Consider the following 22,021-nt stretch of genomic DNA (forward strand, 5'->3'; position numbering starts at 1 on the left):
AAGACCTGGACCCGAGACCGATTTAATTTTTCATTTTGAGGTCCCTAGAGGCCAAAAACACCATCCGTTCAAATTCATATATATATTTATATATATATATATATATGTGTCCGTTAGCGCGATAACTCGAGCAAAAATGATCCGATTTTGATGAAATTTGGTACAAACGTGTAAACCTACGTTTATTCGAACGAGTTCGCGATCCAGCATAATCGGACCATGGGAACGGGGGTTTATGGGGGGTTTTATGGGGTAAAATGGGTTTTTCCCATTTTTGAACCTAAAAACAAAAAATTTTGCAATTTCTTTCTAAACCGTTTTGTAGAGCTTAAAAAAAGAAATAATTTAGTATATTGAAGCGCTGTTGTATGCCTAACCGTCACGGAGAAAATTCAAAAATAGTGTAATTAAAAATTCCCATGTTATTCTTATGGAGAAAATGAAAATTGTTGTAGTTTACTTGTTTATGGGTATATATTGATAAAATGACAGAAAGTCAGACACTTGGGAGTGAACAACTCTTTCTAGGGCTTTAGAGAGAGCAGGAAGAATGCTTATTGGTCTGTAGTCTTGCGGAAGCGATGGGGATGAGATCTTATTCAAGGGACGGACAAGCGCAGACTTCCAATTTTCTGGGAAAATGCCTAATCTCAGTGAGGTGTTGAATATGAAAGTTATTGTTGGGAGGAGAGCAAACAAGATACGTTTAATTAAGGAAATTGGGATTCTGTCAGAACCAGTGGCATCAGACGTTATCCGTCTTATAGCCTTCAAAACATCAACCTGCAATACTGGCTTAAAGTTAAATTGGGGAATAGTATTAGGCAATTGACGTTATTTTAACTCAGTTAAATGGTTCTGAACTATTTGACTGTTTTCATGTGATGAGACTGATACGAAATAATTGTTCAAATCATTTAAAGGCATTGATAATGGGACAGAGTCAACTTGCTTTCCAAATCCAAGACGTTTTAAATTTCGCCAGCGAACTGCAGATGATTGCTTTCCTTCAGAAAACAACCTATGAAAATATTGGAGTCGAGAATTGTGTAAACGTTGTTTTACTTGATTTCTAAGCTGGCGATATTGGGCCATAAGCCCCTGGTCCCTAGTTCTTTTAGCTCTGCGATGGACTGAATCCCGCGGAGCCATTAAGCCAATGATCTCATCAGTAATCCAAGGGACAGGGCGACCTTTACTAACTCTACGATTGACAATTGGGGCGTGTTTGTCATATAATTGCAAAATGGCTTCATTAAGTGAATCGGCCATATCATCTACTGACTCCAGAGAGAGTATGGAGTGCCAAGGGGTTAAATTTACATAAGACAAAAAATTTACTTCATTAAAATTTTGAAAATTTCTGTAAGAGATTAATTTGGGTTTGTACTTGGGAGCTCTCATACTAATGGCACAATAAATGAGGTCATGTCGGGAAATTGCAGGGACTGGAAGCTGGCTATGGTGGACTGACAACTCTGAATCACTCAAAATAATAAGGTCTAATAAGAGCGTGTCACGTAGATTTGCAAACTGACCTTACATTTTTGAAAAAGTCCCTTGGGCTCTGCCCCAGTGGCTTTAAAAATTCCCATGTTTTCCTTATGAAGAACATAATTGTTTACATTTTGATCAGCTGTATAATTTTATTGCTGTTATTTACTTTTCAATTCAATGAAACACATTGAGTACATTTATTTACTATTTGAGTTTGTGTAAACATAACCCCCAAGACGGATCGTGTTAGTATGGTTGTATCTTAAATTTGTGTATTTATCGTTGTTTTGTGTCGCTATGATGGATTGTGTTAGCATGATTGTAACTTAAATTTGTGCATTTATCGTCGTTTTGTGTAGCTATAATTTGTTTATTATTTGTTGTTTATTTCTTTTAAATGTCTCCGACGCAACGACAACGAAACATAGACAGGAGGCGCAATCGTGATAACGACCGCAGCTACAGAACAGTGGCGCGTAATAGGCTTAACTCATCAGCTTAACAGTCTGAACATGAACCTGGACAACTTCAACTATTTGGTTACAAATGCACCCTTACACTACCCCAAAACGACTTTTCGTTCTCAATTGGCCCTCTATTAATGACCTGTGTTGCTTGTACAGCGAGGCATTTTGAGAAGGAGAGAACCGTCCGGAATGCTTTAGGTTTATCAATAACGAAGATAAACAGGGTCTGAGTTACACAACGGTAATATTTGAGTTGACTCTTTTAAATTCATTGTAAATATGACTGTTATTCAATCTGAAATAACTCCTGTAATACTTTGTAATTGCTCGAATTCGAGCAACATGTACACTAGTAATAATAAATACTCATTAAGCAACAATAAAAAATAAATTATGATAACAATGTAATTGAGTTGTTAGCAAACAAAATTAATATTAATTACAGCAAATAAAATATCAAATTAAAATAGCACCACGATAAAATAAATAAAATATTATTCATATGAGCATTCACTGATTATTTTCTTGATTAATTTATTACAATGAAATAAATAAATACAAATTAATTAACATAAATACCTTAAAATGTATTTCCTAGCTTTCAATATATAGTATTTTACATAGCATTTATCGATAGTAATAAAATAAAATTGAAATAATAAATAGGTACTCATTTAGTATCAATAGTAAATAATTATAATAATAATGCGTTTATGGATGACCATAAATAAAACATTAGATTTAAAATACCAAAAAAATTACATACCGGTACATGAGCATTTATAAATACTTAACCAAATATCATGAAAACTGAAACAGACGAATACTTGAATAAATGTTAACAAATAATATATCTCAAATAATGTTTATGATATTTTACTTGTGATTGGGTGAATCGGTTGCTCCGCACGCAGGTGACACATCCCCCAGCCGGGTAGCGACGCCCTTCTTGCCAGCCTGGTCCACCCACAGCACCCTGCCGTCTGTGGTCCATGCGTTTCCCTCCCCATGGATTGTCGCCGCTTTCTTCAGCACCTCTACTCGGCGAGCTGTCAGGTCCTCCTTAATGGTGATCCCAGTTCCCTTAAGTTTCTTCTTCAAACACTCGCCGACGTTCCCGAAGCTCGTGAAGCGGACGATGATAGGACGCTGTCGTCTTCTTCCGTCAGGTGCTAGCCCAGGCTCCTTCCCGACTCTGTGCGGTCTGCACACGGCGGCCTCGGTTAGCTCCACGCCCAGCTTATCTCTGCAGATGTTGTGTCGCAGATGTCTGCAGATGTCTTCTTTCGCAGTCTCCTCGACGCCGAATATCCTTATATTGTTACGTCGCTGGTACTGCTCCAGCTCGTCTGTCCTCTCCTCCAGCCTCGCCTCCACGCCCTGCAGTCTGTCCGACAGTTTGGCAACCTCGCCGCGAAGACTGACCAGCTCTTCATTGGCGGCTGACATGGCGGCTCGCACTGCCGACTCCACCACTTCCTTCATCTTGTCGGCCAGCTTGGCAACTAGGGTGTCGAGCACACTGCTCCCTGCGAGGTAGTCGGTGACACAGGTTTGGATGTAAGCGGTGTCGATGACGTCCGTCTTAGGCATCGTAGACGTAAGAGTCTCTGTTGGCGTGGACGGAGCAGATAACGACCGCTCGAGCTTCTTATCAGCGCGCAAGTCGGACAACGGCACTGGCTTGACCTTTGCACCGGAACGTAGATGAGGCGGCGACCGGATCATTAAACAGTAAATACCGAATAACTATTAAATAGCTTACTGTTTATAGGCTTGAAGTCGATGTTGGCACTGAGAAATCCTTGCGCTTTCCGTAGGTACAAATTACTCCGTAAAATTCTAAGATTAAACCAGAAAAATCAGTAAAAAACACGGAGTATCAGTATTTTGACACATCGTTTGTAAAAATACGTTCATTATTAACGGAGGTGTACTTAGTGTTTCGTAGAAATCGCCTTCACGTATTATATATAAGGATAGGCCTTCATCCAGTTATGAATACCCAGGGATTTTATGTCATGCATATCTAATTTGAATTAAAATGATGCAAACAGAAAAATCTTTTTCGTTATTGACTTCAATTTATCTGATTTTGTCCAAACGTGGCTTGTTGTGTTTACAAATCAATGAATCTTTAATAGATTATTATAGGCGAGCTTTGAGACAGTAAAATTTGCGAGAAATAATTGATTTGGTTCAGCCTTATTTCATGACCATCCTATTGTTTGGACCATCCTATGCGTTGGCCTGGAGCAGTAGCTTCAGTTCTGTTTCCAGGCTGTTGCCAACCTCTCAACAAAAATTCACTACAAATCCCTGCCGTTAGATTTGCCCTTGACCAAAAATATGCTTGGCTTTCACATCATTACGCTCTGTCTCGTGAACCCAAGTTTTAGGCGTCACTTATTATATAGTCCGGGACCATCGTCTGGTCGCAGACTATGAAGTCCCGAGCTCGTGAACCGCCCCTAAACGTGATAACAGTTTGTTTAGACATATTTTAGCTTAAAATATTTAGATATTAGTATTATTTTGTAGGGTGAGCAATTAGGTACACATACTTAGGCCTACTTCGTAAAAATACTGGGAATGAAGCTCAACTTTAATTATTTAATTTAATGGAACACTTGTCTTCCAGAGTTAGAGTTAAAAAAGTTATTTTGCAATAAGAATTTAACCTTGTTCATTTTTAAACACTTTTATTCAAATTTTAAAACATCACCACAATTCCAAATAAAAATATGAATATTAGAACATAACCTATACTTCAACATAAATCAGAATTAACCAGCACTAGCACTAACAGCTTGTATCCAGCCGTATGGTTCTGGCTACTTAACAGTGTAAGGGGGAGATGGTTTTACAAATGTAAATTAGAGGTTTTAGAGTTACTTACTATTGTAGATAGGAGGTGAGAGACCTTGCCAACTAGTAAAAAAACTGGAGGTGTTTAGGTAAACACTGCAGGCTTTGCACTCAGTAGCAGAGCGATCAGATAAATAGGCAATAGACTGGGGTCAGTCGACCAGGAGGGGAGCCACGGGAGGTGGTGAGTACTGGTCCTGTTAATATTGTTGGGGTCAGCTCCGAAGGGAGAGTTTTAAGGGTAAAGTCTTGGTTTCGGGACAAAGAGTAGAGTTCAGTTTTGTTCTGTCGGAGAAACTTGGGAGTCTTGAGTTTAAAGGGGTTTTCATTTAGTGGTCGTTTTGAGTAAAAAGGGAGAAGTTCATTGTTATTACTATTCAATTCACGTATCAGACGTTTAAAGTAAAACGGAGAACCTTGCTTAGCGATTGCGCTGCCTCCAGAGCGGTTCTGTGGTCGGCTCTCACGTTGTAATTATAATAATCTCATTTTTAGGGTTGATGTTTGTTTTAGAGCTCAATTGAAATAAAGACTTGATGGTTATAATATATATTTATTATTACTTGACTTATTACGGAAAGTAAATAAGAGAAACGTCTTATAACACTTAAAAGATATATTTACGCTTATACTGTTACTCACAAGACGGTAAATATACAAAAAAGATGGTAAGTGGTGTTCGATTTTGATTGGACACTCCAATCATCATCAGACCCAATAGGTGAATGACAAGAATCTTGAATGGCGTCCCTACTTATACCCTATTGGCTACCGGAAACACCGGCCAATACATTTTTATAAGTACAACTGGAATCAAAATTTACTTGTTCATTAATCAACTTAATTCTATTTTTACATTTTTCCTTATAAATATACAATTCTTCCCAAGCATTCATCACATATCCCTTCTTACAATTCTTTAAAATACATAGATTATCCTCCATTTTTCCTATTGAGTGTCCATTTTGTAACAGGTGTTGTGCGACGTTTGATCTTTCAGGTTTGTTGTTTCTCCATGCAGATATGTGGTTTTTGAAGCGGTTGACGAAGTTCACAGTCTGTCCAATGTAGAAGCTATCACAATCGTTACAATTGATTTTATAGATGCCCGATGCGTCGAATCTGTTACAATCTTCTATTTTTGGGTGCAGTATTTTACTCATGGTGTTCTGAGTCCTGTAGGCTATCGAAACTCCGTATTTCTTGAATCTGTTAGCAGTCCTTTGTGTTGTAGTCCCCGTGTAGCTAAATGTGACATATCTGGTGTTTTCCTCTTTTATCTCTTCTAAAGTTGTTCTGCTGTGTAGTGTATTCTGTCTATTGAGTTTTCTTTTCGTCTTTCTTGCGATGTCCTCTATTGTCTTGGTTCGAAATCCATTAACTTGAGTGATCTTCTTAATGGTGTCCAGTTCTTTCCTCCTATTGGCTTGGCTAAGTGGGATCTTATAGGCTCGGTACAGCATGGATCTAAAGGCTGCGGTCTTGTGGATTGTCGGATGGATAGACTTGCTGTTTATTGTAGTGTCCGTTTGCGTAGGTTTTCTGTAGATGTCAAACTCGATCTTGCTGTCTTTTCTCTCTAATGTCGGGTCCAGGAAGTTGATCTTTTCGTTTTCTTCAAACTCGTTGGTAAAGGTGAGGTTCGAATGGTGGCTGTTAAGTGTCTGCATCATCGTTTCGTGCTCTTGTTCCTGAGCTTGTCTGAAAATAACAAGAATGTCGTCTACATATCTAACATACAGTTTTACATCATGATTCTTTCTTAAATTCGTTAACATTTCTTTTTCCTGATGCTGTAAAAATATTTCTGACAAAATTGCCGAAAAATTGGACTTCCCATAGCTAAAACCATCTGTTTGTTCGTAACATCTATTGTTAAATCTAAAATAATTTTGTTTCAAAACAGTCATAAGCAATTTTACAATCTGATTGACATATTCATTGTCTAAACTATTCTGCAAAAGCCTACATTTAACAAGAGCTACAGTTTTAGATACAGGTATGTTGGTGTACAGATTTGAGATATCAAATGAGACTATACTACTATTTGAATCTATATCTATGTTCTTTACATGTTCAACAAATTCATAACTATTCTTTACATTGTATATATATTCTAATTCTAAATCATTGCTGAGCTTACTTGCTAACAATTTTGAAACATTGTCGGTAGGAGCACATTTAAAGTTAACTAAGGGTCTGATGGGTACATTCTTCTTGTGTATTTTCGGGATCCCTTTCATCACGGGTGCTTTGGAATTTAGGATGTTCATCTTCTGTCAACATTCTTCGGTAACCACTCTGGTGCATCTCTTCACGACGTCGGATAGCTCTTTTTGGTACTTCTGCGTTGGATCCTTTTTCAGCTCTTTGAAGTTATTTTCTTTGATGAAATCTTCAGTCTTCTTTATATATTCTTCCTTTTCAAGCACTACGATGGCGTTGCTTTTGTCCGCTTTCATGACGATTGAGTTATTCTCTTCCAGCTTCTTCTTTATTTCGTTGCAGGTCTTCAGTTCTTCCTTTCTGCTGGGATCTATGGGTCTTTGGCTGGTGAAAGCGTTTGTTGTCACTTCCTTCCGAACGGCATAATGGTCTACGTCTCTGAGTGATTTTACATTTGCTTCAACTTCAGTAGCTAGTAGTTCGTTTTCGTCCATCTTCTTCACAACAGAAAAGCGGGAAGTTGCCTTTCATAGAACTGTTCCGATCAGAAGTGTTCGGTAAATAACGCCAGCACTCGGCTGTGCGCTAGCGACAAATGTTAGCGATTCTGTCGTTTACTACAAACAGGCTTCTCCCCTCACCCCGCTCCCCGTTACCTGGTAGGGCGGTTCACACTGCGTGTGAGAACCCACCATGCCGCTTGACACCGGAGATAAGAGCTTCATTCCCAATCTCAAAAATAGTTGACATATTTTTTTGTAAAAAAATCAATAAGTTGATGTTATCTGCACTACTTGCTGACAAAATTTATTGTTTGATCATTTATGCAAGGCTTTCACTGAAGCTGTGAACATACACACTAGCCGCCACCGAATGTACCAGTAATCAAGGTTCTAAATACAAAAAGTGTTTTATTGGTTGTGGATGCGTGTCTCTGCTGGCCTAAGCGTATAAAGCAGAGGATAACACACAATTGCTAGCCTAAATCATATGGTAAAAGGGAGCTATCTCTGACAAGCTACTCAGTGAGATGTTCATTACTTTTTCTGTGGTTCAACTTAAAAATTCATTACATAATGGACAGGAATATCCAACATTACTTTACTACTATCTAATCTATGGCGATTTAATAACTCTTTTTCAGTACTGCATGGAAACATTCATTTTGGCATTTATGATCATCATTTTCTTGGTGTTCCTACGGATTTTATTTGTTAACATAAAGGGAGTTCAACATAGTCTTATGAGTAACACGTTAAAAAAATATAGATGCATCAAACACATCAGGAATGCATGGAATGAACTTCAAGAAAATGTAAGTAGGACAAAAAATTACAACTTTTTTTTACTATAGTTGTGTGCTGCCTTCCGGATTACTTCTCAAATAATATAAAAGAGGTTAAATTACCTAATTATTGCCCAAGTAATCATGAAGTCGTCTATAAGGTGACTGGTTTTGTCGTCTATGGCATCATTGTTAAGCTAGACGTAAAATATATCACTCTAAGGAGGTCGTTTTGATTCTCTAAAAACTTGTAGCACCAAGGCATAAAAAAATGATCAAATGCATGGCCATACAAACTGGCATTACTACACGGCCGCGGGTACATGGTTTAGGTTTAGACTGAAGCCATGTCTTCCTCTCCCCACCTTCCCCCTAGAGTTATCAGCTGCTGATAAGATCTTGTCTATGTTCAAGACGGTCTCATCTATATATTTAATACACAGTTGTAACACTGTTTTCTCAGTAATTACTGCTGGACCGATCTACAAGATTTATGTCTCAAATTAAAGGGGATAGTGTGTAGATTTGCCGAACTTACTTAGAATTTACGTTTTTTCTAAGGGTTACGACCTACAGCCCTTTAAAGGTCGAGTCAATACAATTCTTATTGAAGAATAAAATACACAGTTTATAAATTATTTGTCAGCTGTTTTAATGTTTGCCAGACATTTGTTATTATTTTTATAACCTCACTTTCAGTATGCAATTATTAAACTTGGAGTTTCTGTTTATACACACACGATTTTGATCAAGGAAAGTGTATTTGTTAACTTATTTTTGAAATGTTTTAGTTTTCCTGCAAAGTGATCTGAAGGAAAATGGTAATTGAGTTTAAGTTTGAGTATGGAATGTGAAATAATACCCATAGTAGGGAACGGAAACTTATTGTTTTGATCAATATAATTTATTCTCTACGCCCACCAGAATAATCATGGGGAAATCCGCTTGCAAGTTGTACATATAATTGCTAATGAGTGGGAAACATACAAACATTTTATAGTAGGTGACGAATCTTACTCAGATCAGTGTTAGACGTTCAGTGGTACCAAACTTTACCTTCTCGAGATGGCGAGTACGCTGGGATACGTGGAACTACAATATATCAGTTATTTTTTTTTCAAGTACACAGGGAAGTTGCTTGAGAAACTGTGACTTACCATTCAGTTCTGGCGAAGAAGTATGTGACTTAATGTTTAATGGTAATGTTGACTCGGGTCATTATAGCGTTATAAAACTTTATCATTAACCCCAGGGTGTGAAAAGTACAAAAAGAAAAAGAAAAGGTAATCATTAACCGGGCGTAAAGAGACATACCGAACGAAAAAAAAACATGTAGAGAACCATCGAACTAAAAAGGTAAAGAGCAGTGATGGTGTTAAATGTGCTCTGGAAGTCCCTTCTAAAAATACCATTTTTTTTTTAATTGGGGTCGTTAGATTGGATTTGTCAGTACTGCAAATCAATGAATTTTGATTGAGTCAGAACAGAATAACTGGGACACAAATATTTTTTTCTTATGTTGTCACAAGGGGAAGGTAAAATGAACTCCTTATCAACATTTTGAGTTTAAGGAAAATCTTATCAACAGCGACTATAAAAAAAGTATTAAGGGTCAAAAGAGACAAACAACTATTTGAGTAAAATATAATACAAATCTGCATTTGAAATGGCCAGTTCTAAGTCTCACTTGAATCAACATCTTTCTGGTAGTGGTAGTCTACATAGTTTTAAAATCCACGACTCCTTTTCCATCAAATTGGACCATTAATACCCTCTAAAATTGAACAAAGTATGGCCAAAGTTATATATACGACGTAAACACAGCTTTTACTCACAGTATGGGTCAAAGATTCGTGTAATGTGACCAACTGCTGATGCGTGATTTACATGTAGGCTAAGTGACTATCTTTATTCAATACAACAAATGTAATGTTAAAAAACGACGAATATAGGAATATACTTGAACAAATTATCTAAATATCATAAATAGCTGCTTATTAGGTTATCAGCATTGCCCAGTTCATATACTATTTATTTTTCAAATGAAACTCGAATTAATATAAAACATTCATTTGGTTAAAATAATATATCGGTTTGATTAACATAAAATAGTTTATACAGGCAAACTATCAGTTCTATTTCATGTAAAAATTAAACAACCCCTAAATAAAATACAAAGATAAACAGTATTTGTTAATTATTATTTCTTTTATTGCTGACAATATTCCCGTGGCAGAGCACGGGCGGTTAACTAGTACATTATAATAGCTTCAAATAAGGATTTTTCATTCAGGATATACTGGGGGTGGTTTTTTTTTTGTAGCCTTGTAATTTTTTTATTCTTTGATAGTGTTCAGAAATCTTTCTCTTCCTTTATGGGGTCATAAAACCTCTAATTTAGTTTTGATATCTGTGTAATCATGTTTATTATTAACTAGCGTACCCGTCGCGCGTTGCTGCGATTTTAGAATAAGACTTCTTAAGATTACATTCAATCTATTGTACATTGTGTTAATAACAATAAAACATATTTATTTATTACCTAATTTATATAAAATTTAAAAAGTAGTTTTGCTTTCAAACATTTATTCAAAGGGCTTTTTAATAAACAATGGAGCTCGTTCGCTGTGCTCACTTGCCTTCAGGTTTAGCTTGTTCGCTACGCTAACTCGCCTCCAGTAGAAGTTCGTTCGCTACGCTCACTCACCTTATGGCTGCAATTTAGCTGTTGTCATAAATTTTAAAAAATAATAGTGCTCTACCCTGTTGGTAAAGCTATTAACTTTTTAATGCTATTGAACATCACAGAATCAAATTGTTTAGTTGAACCAGCTGTTAAGATTCTTTAATTCCATTTAAATATGAATACTCATAAGGTTAACATGGGAAACTCCAGAGCCACTGGGGCGAAGCCCTTTTGACGGATCTGCACCAAACTTCACACAAACCATCCTTGAATAATGCTTAATAATGCCTGAAAGTTTCATTACAATCTGTCGAGTGGTTTCGGAGTCCATAAAGGACAAAACAAACATACATTGGATTTTATATATTACTAGCTGGCCCGACAGACGTCGTCCTGTCCTAGTGTGGATTTATGTCAAATGCTCGTTCATTTTCAAGATGAGTTTGTTCGCATGGCTCAATCATGTCCTGGTTAAAGTTCGTTCGCTACGCTCACTCACCATTTGGTTGCTAATTAGCTGTTGAAGTTTGTTCGCTACGCTCACTCACCTTTAGGTTGGAGCTCGTTCGCTGCGCTCACTTGCCTTCAGGTTAGCTCGTTCGCTACGCTAACTCGCCTCCAGGTTGAAGTTCGTTCGCTACGCTCACTCACCTTTTGGTTGCAAGTTAGCTGTTATCATAAATAAAAAATATATATAGTGCTGCACCCTGTTGGTAAACCTATTAACTTTTTAATGCTATTGAACATCACAGAATCAGATAGTTTAGTTGAACCAGCTGTTAAGATTCTTTAATTCCATTTAAATATGAGTACTCATAAGGTTAACATGGGAAACTCCAGAGCCACTGGGGCGGAGCCCTTTTGACGGATCTGCACCAAACTTCACACAAACCATCCTTGAATAATGCTTAATAATGCCTGAAAGTTTCATTACAATCTGTCGAGCGGTTTCGGAGTCCATAAAGGACAAACATACAAATATACAAACCTACAAACATACAAATATACAAACATACAAACATACATTGGATTTTATATATATAGACTAGCTGGCCCGACAGACGTCGTCCTGTCCTATTGTGGTTTTATGTCACATGCTCGTTCATTTTCAAGATGAGCTCGTTCGCATGGCTCAATCACGTCCTGGTTGAAGTTCGTTCGCTACGCTCACTCACCTTTAGGTTGGAGCTCGTTCGCTGCGCTCACTTGCCTTCAGGTTAGCTCGTTCGCTACGCTAACTCGCCTCCAGGTTGAAGTTTGTTCGCTACGCTCATTCACCTTTTGGTTGCAAATTAGCTGTTCTCATAAATTAAAAAAAATATAGTGCTGCACCCTGTTGGTATTAACTCCTTTTAACTTTTTAATGCTATTGAACATCACAGAATCAAATTGTTTAGCTGCACCAGCTGTTAAGATTCTTTAATTCCATTTAAATATGAGTACTCATAAGGTTGACATGGGAAACTCCAGAGCCACTGGGGCGGAGCCCTATTGACGGATCTGCACCAAACTTCACACAAACCATCCTTGAATAATGCTTAATAATGCCTAAAAGTTTCATTACAATCTGTCGAGCGGTTTTGGAGTCCATAAAGGACAAACATACAAATATACAAACATACATTGGATTTTATTGAGCGGAGCGAGCGAAGCTCTTTGGGATCAACTTCAATGCAACAAATAGAGAAACATCACTCAATAACGGCTGAACGCATTTCAGCTAAACTTAACTAAATTACTTAGACTAATAGTGAGATGGTTTTTAAACAAAAAAATTTCAATTAGATAATGCTAATGCAATTTAAAACTAACTTAAAATTTCCAATTTTTAACATTAGACTTATGGTACTAAAGTAGCCATGACTGGTTTTTTGTTTACAAGAAAATTGTAAACAAGAGTAAGGTATTTCAATAAGGTATTTCTGAACTTTCTAGACCTTTCTTTTAAACGTTTTTAAACCATTCCTATGATCTTAATATTTAAACAAGAAAATACCGTTGAAAAGTTGTCAAGAAACACAAAAGCCCGAAAAGTTGTCAAGAAACACAAAAGCCCGAATTCCTATTTGGTACAAATGGACAGCGGAGCAGTTTAGAGAAGAAACCGGTGCCAACTGAGACAATTTAAAATGGAAAAGAAAAAAGATTGAAATTGAAAAAAAAAAGGACTTGTGACATTTATTCTGTCTTAAATCAGATGATGTAATATTTATTATTATTATTGTTTGTTGTGTTTAAGTTAGTTTCGAAGTTTTCATGGTGAGTTCTATTAAAACCAGTGTTCAGTACCAATAAATAAAATATAATTTATGAAGCCTGATAATTCAGTTCATTTTAGTCTTTTAAAGGTGTTTTACATTTGAGTCTTACATTAAAATAGCCCTACATTTTTCGTAGGCCTATGTTTTATCTTTGACTATCAATACATTTCCATTTCCATTTCGTTTTGTCATGAGAGCCGAAGCCCCCTGACTGCATACCCGGTACCTATCCTTTAGGACATACCCGGGCCCCATGATGTAGGCCGAAGCTTACGCATCAACCTTTAGCACATCATGGGCGGATGACTTAAGGTCATCAGGCTCGCCGGCTGCCGAAGCAGACCCTTCGGAAGGAGGGTTGCCCCTCAATCCTAACCAGGGATTCCGGCTGCTTGTTTAAGCGTCACTCCACCTGGGTTCCACTAGGTCGAGACCTAGAGGTCCATGGTAGAGCGCCCCGACGCATTTAGTGCAAGCAACACTCGGGACCTATCTAATCCCTGACAGGCAGAACCCGCCATCGATAGCCAGGAGGAAGGGGACCGTCAGCACGCTGACGGGGGGAACCCCAACCTCCCATTTACACCGCTGCCCGATCGAGGCCTTACCCATTGCTGGGAAACCAGAGATAACCAGAGCGATAGATCCCCAGATACCCCTGGCGGGCTCGGACCCAGCACCCGATCTACTTCGTTTGCCCGTCAGACCCAACATCACTGCCAGGCCATCAGGGTTTCCCAAAAGGAGGCAGGTATAGAAGTGGGACCCACCCGGATGAACCTATCCACCAGAGGTGGCGACACCCTTGACTCAATTGAGGTTCCGGGAAGAACCCCCCACACTCAAGATAACCATACCGTCCGTGCTCAGAGACAGGGATTGGTTTGCATAAGTACCTACAAACCGTTGCCCTCACACTGCGGAAAGTTACATTGCCCTTGAGTGTCCCCGTGAGCTGCGGGTACTTGCCCGTTTTCACCTCCAGGAAAGGTTACTTCCAAAGTCGAGGATTTGCCCACTGAATGCTGGTCGCACACAACAAGCAGGCCGAAGCCCAAAGAACCACAGACACAGGTAGGTTAGAGATTATGATGTACTTCCATCTCTCCTAGAGCTAAACACCCCTCCATCCTGGATAAAGGAATGTCACTGGGACCCAATGCCCAGTCGTCCATGTCTGTGGCCAACTTGAAAATGCCGATACCAACACGGAGCATTTACCTCCCCTCTGGGGGCTAGGTATTTCACCTCCCAGGACGAGGCTACTTCCAAAGTCGAGGATATGCCTCACAAAATGTCAGTCGTACACGACAGGTAGGACTCAGTCACAACCACAAGCTACAGGCAGGTGAAAGATCTATGAACTTAATCAACACTAGCAGAGCTGAACACCCCCACCACCCTGAATGGAGGGAATGTCACTGGGTACTCTCACTTTGGGTAAACCCAAAGAGGCTGGCTTGTCCAGTCCTCCATAGCTTGTGGTCTACCTGAAGTGCCGGTTCCAACACCGGGCAATTACCTCCCCTCTGGGAGAGCTAGGGTCCGCGTGGTCGCCCAGGCCACGAACCCACGCAAGCGTGAGCCCCCTGCGGTTTCTATCAATACAACTAGACATTCCATCCCAATGTTAAATTTGTAGCCAGCTTTTTCATCAAAATCTTCTGTATCCAATGGCCAATGGTATTATTAAGGCCAGTATTAAAATGCCGTCGCTAAATCGTCCTAATAATGGCAGAAGACCTACATTCCAGTTACATTACAATCATATCCTCCATCAAGAATACTTGGCATTAACAATCATAAATTATTTCCAGCAAAGAAAGCTGAGTTTAACCGATTGCAAGGGTTGAAATGAAGACCAATGTTTATGTTGCACAGTTGAATTTAAATGTCAAATTTCCTCTCCTGTTGTTATACAATAATTTTTTAATAGTTACTGTTTTTTATACTTAAATACTTTAACCGATTGTAAGGGTGAAAAATGAAGTCCAATGTTTTTGCTGTAGGCTCAGTTGAATTTGAATGTTAAATTTCCTTTCTCTCATTTATACTTTAATGCCCTTTTTGGATGTTAATATCAGATTCCAATTACTGTAATATTTTCCTTGTCAAAACTACCATAACGCACTTCTGGAAGAGGTAAATTTGAATTATTATAATTTTAATCAATAAAACCAGCATTAGTAAATAAATCTATTGACTTTTTTACATTTAGTTACTTATACAAATATCAAATCACGTTTGTTCCGCTCAACTGGCTTTCACCTCTCTGAAAGCAACCCTAGTATATATATATATACTAGCTGTTGTACCCGTGCTTTGCAACGGGAAGAGGACACAAAATAGAAACATTTTAATCTTTACATCTGTTGCTATAATAGTTACACATCCCCCAACGCTTTTAGAAACAAAATTCAACTTTTATGGCCAGCTAATAGAAATGTTTAAGTTATGACTTTAATCTGGTAAGCAGTGGATACCACAATTTCATCTCCCTTAGTAACATATCTTTTTATTTATTATTGACATTTTAAATTTCAATTTTGAAGTTACTACTAATTATTAAATTTATATGAACATTTTTTTAAATGTCACTCTTCTTTACCCTATATTAAATCACAAATCCTTCCATCTTCAGTTTCTTCACTCACAATAAATCATTAGCACAAACAAGTCAGCTGTTATAAACTTTAGAAATATTGCTATGCCTTTTCAATACAGTCTTTTAAATATTAAAGAAACCATATCTATAGGCACTATAAAAAATGTTAAACAAATAATTTAGCATTAAAGACAGCAGACAAAACTAATATGATTATCAAAGCATCAATGCCTAAACAATTTAACAGCAAATACAGTGTATATGTTTCATTGCATCTCTGATTCTACTCTACAAAAATATCAACAAACAACTTAATATACAAACCAGTTCTTTTATGTAATCAGTTCTATCGTCCATTGGCTTTACATTTTCACACTTACCATAAAGTACACATAGTAACAGATATTTCATTGATTTTAGAAACAAAAGAACACTTTGTGCTGCTTAGTTTTATGATATTTTCCTTGGTTTAATTTAATCAGTGGTGTGGCAAAACACAAATAATAAATGTATCAAATAAAGTAAATGTGAACTGAAAGCTATGTCAAGATAAAATAAGAGTATTTTGTATTACAATTTGATAATTAATAATTATAGTTACATACAACAGATTTAAAAAAAAAATCAACACAGTACAATTTAGTTATTGATGATATTCTTTAGTTTAATTTATGCATAGGTTTAGCAAAACACAATAACTTAATTTACCTAAATATACATATAAATGAAATGAAATGAAAAAGTGCTTTATTGTACAAATTACATAATATGTCTACCTCCATATGTACAACATATACAACACTAACTTGCACATAAAATAAAATACATAGGTATTGCTAAAATAAAAATTTTTTTTTATATTTATATTTTTTTTTATAAATATATACATAAGAAAAAACAATTAAATAAGTAATGTCTAACTATGGTATATGCAGCAGAGAGTCGTATTAAAAATTAAATTCTTGGATTAAATCCCATCTATAAAACCAAGCCTCCCTTAAAAATTGACAGAAAAAACTCCAATCCTCCCCATTTAAATATGAAATAAACTCAGCTTGAGCCAAAAAATGTCTACCCAACCATTTAAATCTAATGTTTTTTAAAATTGGACATTCTGCTACAAAATGAAATACTGTTTCATCTTGATTTAAATTACAAAGGGAGCAAAGCCCACTTCCATCATTCCATGGTTTATAATTCAAATGAATCAGCTGAGTTCTAGCCTTAATAAGCCACGACACAAGTCCAATGTCAGCCTTATCAGTCAGCAATGTCCTGCCGCCGCGGTCAAGGTCAAGGAGCAAGTACTGGTCTCGATATCGCGCTGTCATCGCTTGCCCTACACAAAAACCACGCCATCGCTCTCTCTCGCACTCGACCACCGTCGTAAGCTGCGCCACTACCCGCTCCCTCTGTTGTTCCCACGACTTAAAATCAATCTCCATATCGAACTTCTTACCAAGTAATTTCCAGAGTGAAATACAACCAACATTCTTTGCAATAATTTCTCCTAACAAAGCTCTAGGCAAACGATCTGTTGACATTTTAAACATGATTTTCTTTAAATAATTTATATTTTGACCTAATGTGAATAAATGCAATTTTTCAAAATTTGTCTCTAAATACAAAACATAGTTTTCGGTATTTCTAGGCAAATTTAACAACTTTTTAATGAACTTCCTTTGAACGGCTTCTACCTGTGCACTTTCGTAACAACCCCAAACTTGTGCACTGTAACACAAAATGGATCTAATAATGGAATTAAAACAAATACATTTAGAACTGAAAGAAGCAGTCCTACAATTTAACAATCTTGACCATGATGAGCTTATAGCAAACTTTGCAATTCTAGATTTCTCCTTAAAATGTGTCTCCCAGGATAAGGATGTCGTAAACAAAACACCTAAATATTTATATTCATTTACAATTTCTACAGGATTCCCCTTATAAAACCACTTAAAATTTTTATCCAATTTCCCCCCTTTCCTAAAAACTATTATCTTTGATTTTGTTAGATTCACTTTTAAATTCCAATTATCACAATATTTTTCTAAATTTGAAATCATCAGCTGTAGACAGGTCGCCGTAGGAGCCAAAAATACTATATCATCTGCGTACATCAACATATTGATTTTTCTGCCTGCACAATGAAGCCCTCCCCCAATAAAATCAGGCATGTCATTTATAAATAAACTGAACGCAATCGGAGAGCTGATACATCCTTGCCTCAGACCCACATTTGTGCTGAAAGGTACAGTAACCCCCTCCTTACACCAAACACTTGAAACTGTGCCCGTATACATATTTTTTATCACTTCAATCATTTTCGTCGACACACCTAGGCACGATAATTTAAATATCAAAGCATTCCTATCTATTGTGTCGAAAGCCAACGAAAAATCCACAAAAAATGCAAACACCTTTCCCCTCTTAACATTCAGCTGTAAACTTAAAATAGAATAAAGATTAAAGATATTATCCACTGTTGAATAACCTTGTCTAAACCCTGCTTGGAATTCTGTTAAAAGTTTACGTTTTTCAACCCACTCAGTCAATCTATTGATCATTAAACTTACAAATATTTTACAAATGCAATCGATGAATGACAAACCCCTGTAATTTTCAACCTGATTAATATCCCCCTTTTTATGTAATGGAAAGATAATGGATTTTTTAAAACTGTGAGCTAAATTGCATTCGAAAAACATTTTATTGTATACATCTAATAACTTTAACATAAAAACATCAGGAGAATTTTTAAAAAACTCATACGGCACCCTGTCTACACCTGGAGCCTTATTACATCCTACTCCTGAGAGCACGGCTTTTAATTCCAGCAGTGTAAAATTGCAATCAAGGTCATTGTCCTCAACTAGAGGGAGCGCATAACTGACGCAAGCAGACGACAGCGGCGGGTTAAGCAAATTCTGAAAGTGGTTGACCCACTTATCTGGTGCAATGTTTCCCACGCCCTTATCTCGATCCTTTATCTTTAAAACATTCATGGCTTTCCAGAACGATTTTGAGTCCTTCACATTTCTAACGCCGTCGATTAATTGATCAAAATATAGCTTTTTCTTAATCCTACACATCTTTTTGAAATTTCTTTGGCTCTCCAGATATTTTAACTTAGCCAATTCAGAGTTAGTCTTACGGAACAAGTTAAGTTGGCGAAACAAGGTCTTACGTACTACCAAACAATCAAAATCAAACCACGGCTGTTTGCTATGTAAAACCTTATCTTTTGGAACAATGCAATTCCCTTTCGCTGCGCTTTTAATTGTTGCAATAATCAGGTCCACATTATCCTGGTTATTATCAGTGAATTCAATTTGAGAGGTAAAAGCGCTCAGCTTTTTGCGGAAATCGTCGCAATCTTGTAGCTTCCAATTTAGTTTCGGCAACAAAGGGACCAGACTCCCCCCCTTCCCAACCACCGCACCAGGACCACCAACACAAAAGCTGACTTCTATTGGTAGGTGATCTGAACCTGGGTAAGCCACCACTTTAAAGTCGTGGACCAAGTGCAGACAACCAGCTGAAACCAAAGCTAAATCTATGACTGAACATCCCCTGGAACCGATGAAAGTGTACTCTCCCTCTAAATCACTGCAAGATCGCCCATTTAAAACAGTAAATCCATTGTTTTCACTGAACTCGATTAATTTCCTGCCTCTACTATTTACCTTAATATCTTTGGATTTTCTTTGTCCTGATAACCTATCATTAGACCAGTTCATAGCACCATAAAGCATATCCTTTGTTTCCTGCCCAATGCGCGCATTAAAATCCCCTATAATAATAATATTTTCACCATGAAGATGGTCTACAGTTTCAATTAATCTATGGAAATCATAAGTCCAATTATTAAAATTTAAATAAACAGGAATCAGAAGCATACTTTGATCATTTTCTAGTAACTTAGCTTCTACCACAATTATACCATTTACTACTTTAAAATGTAAATTATTTATAAACCTTGACACCGAGTTTAACAACACAACCAGTCCACCGATATATCTACCATAGTTTTGAAATCTAACAGCAAACTCAGAATAAATATTAAAACTCTTAAACTTAGACCCAATCCATTCTTTATCCTCCTCTGAAATAAAAGTTTCCAACAAAATAATTACATCATATTTGTTAATAAACTCAAAAAAATCACAATTATTGCTAATAGCTTTTAACCCACAAACATTAAAAGATATAATTTTAACTAAAAAACCTGAACTGTCCTCATTATTTGCTCGTCCACGTCTTCGGAGGTTGGAGTCGTCCCCTCACACCTTTGCCTTGGCTCTCCCCGCCGACCCTCGTGCCACCACCTCTGCTGCTGTTGGTGCCTTTGACGTCGCCGCCGCCCCTGTTGCTGACGTCATCTCTACCACCGTCGCATCTTCTGTCAATGTACTCGACTTAGATGTTACTACTAATTATTAAATTTATATGAACATTTTTTTAAATGTCACTCTTCTTTACCCTATATTAAATCACAAATCCTTCCATCTTCAGTTTCTTCACTCACAATAAATCATTAGCACAAACTAAGTCAGCTGTTATAAACTTTAGAAATATTGCTATGCCTTTTCAATACAGTCTTTTAAATATTAAAGAAACCATATCTATAGGCACTATAAAAAATGTTAAACAAATAATTTAGCATTAAAGACAGCAGACAAAACTAATATGATTATCAAAGCATCAATGCCTAAACAATTTAACAGCAAATACAGTGTATATGTTTCATTGCATCTCTGATTCTACTCTACAAAAATATCAACAAACAACTTAATATACAAACCAGTTCGTTTATGTAATCAGTTCCATCGTCCATTGGCTTTACATTTTCACAGTTACCATAAAGTAAACATAGTAACAGATATTTCATTGATTTTAGAAACAAAAGAACACTTTGTGCTGCTTAGTTTTATGATATTTTCCTTGGTTTAATTTAATCAGTGGTGTGGCAAAACACAAATAATAAATGTATCAAATAAAGTAAATGTGAACTGAAAGCTATGTTAAGATAAAATAAGAGTATTTTGTATTACCATTTGATAATTAATAATTATAGTTACATACAACAGATTTAAAAAAAAATCAACACAGTACAATTTAGTTATTGATGATATTCTTTAGTTTAATTTATGCATAGGTTTAGCAAAACACAATAACTTAATTTACCTAAATATACATATAAAAAACAATGTGATGTGCAAGTTATGTTAAGTTAATCTAACACATGCTAAGGAGTTGGAGTTAGAATTTATTTAAAGTAGCCTTCAAATTCATATAAAATATCTATACATTGTAATTTTCATACTGTTTCCATCAAATCACATTAATAACATTATTTTCATAACTTAGACGCTTAAAAAAAATCCAAAGCAGAGCCGGAGTTGATACAGCAACGGTTATAGAATCTTTTATTCATAAAATCATTGACATAGTTTTAGAATAAATAATCCATGATAAAAGGTTAGATTAAAATAAACCTACCTCATAGTTATGGAAAATATTATATTTAATTTCTTTGTATCAGCTGTCTGAAATTGTGAAATATGCAGTTTAGCAGTTCTTCTTGTTTACATTTAAATGACAAAGCAAATGTAAACAAACATTGTTAAGTGTTCTCATCTGCAGTCATGGAGACTAATCAATATTTACTTTTAAAATCTTCACCTCACAACCTTTAACCCTCCCAGTGTTACTTGACGAAAATTCGGCAAGCACCACACTTTGTATAGTGTTACTTGCCGATTTTTCGACAAGCAGACATCGTTTACGGCGAAGGCTCTATAACTGACTGAATCGGATTGAACTGGATCGAGTTAGGTATCGTTCTTTCCGTAATATTCTAAGCTTTCTGCAGAGGTCTGTCTCTAAGCGCTATTCATTTTAGTTCCGAAAATATTGTAGCAGACAGCTGACGTGCGTGTATTTGTAAACAGCTAGGTTCCCCCGGACCGATGACTGATGTGTTTTATTACGTTTATCATTGTTTTAGTGTTAAAAATCAAAAGTAGTGATATACGTGGTGCATTATAAGAAGATTTAAGTGGTTTTGAAGTGCTGGTTGATGATCCTGAAGAAGTAGGTAGTGATATTGATGTAAATTATCAGCCAGATTCCTAGCTATGGTTAGGCTATGCATTCTTAGCTAAACGCTATGTACTGAAATCA

General features: G+C 36.7%; 1 protein-coding gene across 1 annotated transcript in view; it reads left to right on the top strand.

Moving 5' to 3' along the window:
- The window catches only part of LOC129004963 (uncharacterized), a 106,819-nt gene that overhangs the window by 28,195 nt on the left and 56,603 nt on the right, over positions 1-22,021 (top strand). Inside the window, exon 4 of the mRNA XM_054433691.1 lies at positions 8,143-8,313. Within this exon, the coding sequence (XP_054289666.1) occupies positions 8,143-8,313 (171 nt within the window). The remainder of the gene's footprint in view (positions 1-8,142; positions 8,314-22,021) is intronic.

The sequence above is a fragment of the Macrosteles quadrilineatus genome, unplaced genomic scaffold (assembly GCF_028750875.1).
Source record: "Macrosteles quadrilineatus isolate MER2022 unplaced genomic scaffold, UCM_ALF_1.0 Scaffold_13__1_contigs__length_4303367, whole genome shotgun sequence".
NCBI classification, from domain to species: Eukaryota; Metazoa; Arthropoda; class Insecta; order Hemiptera; family Cicadellidae; genus Macrosteles; species Macrosteles quadrilineatus.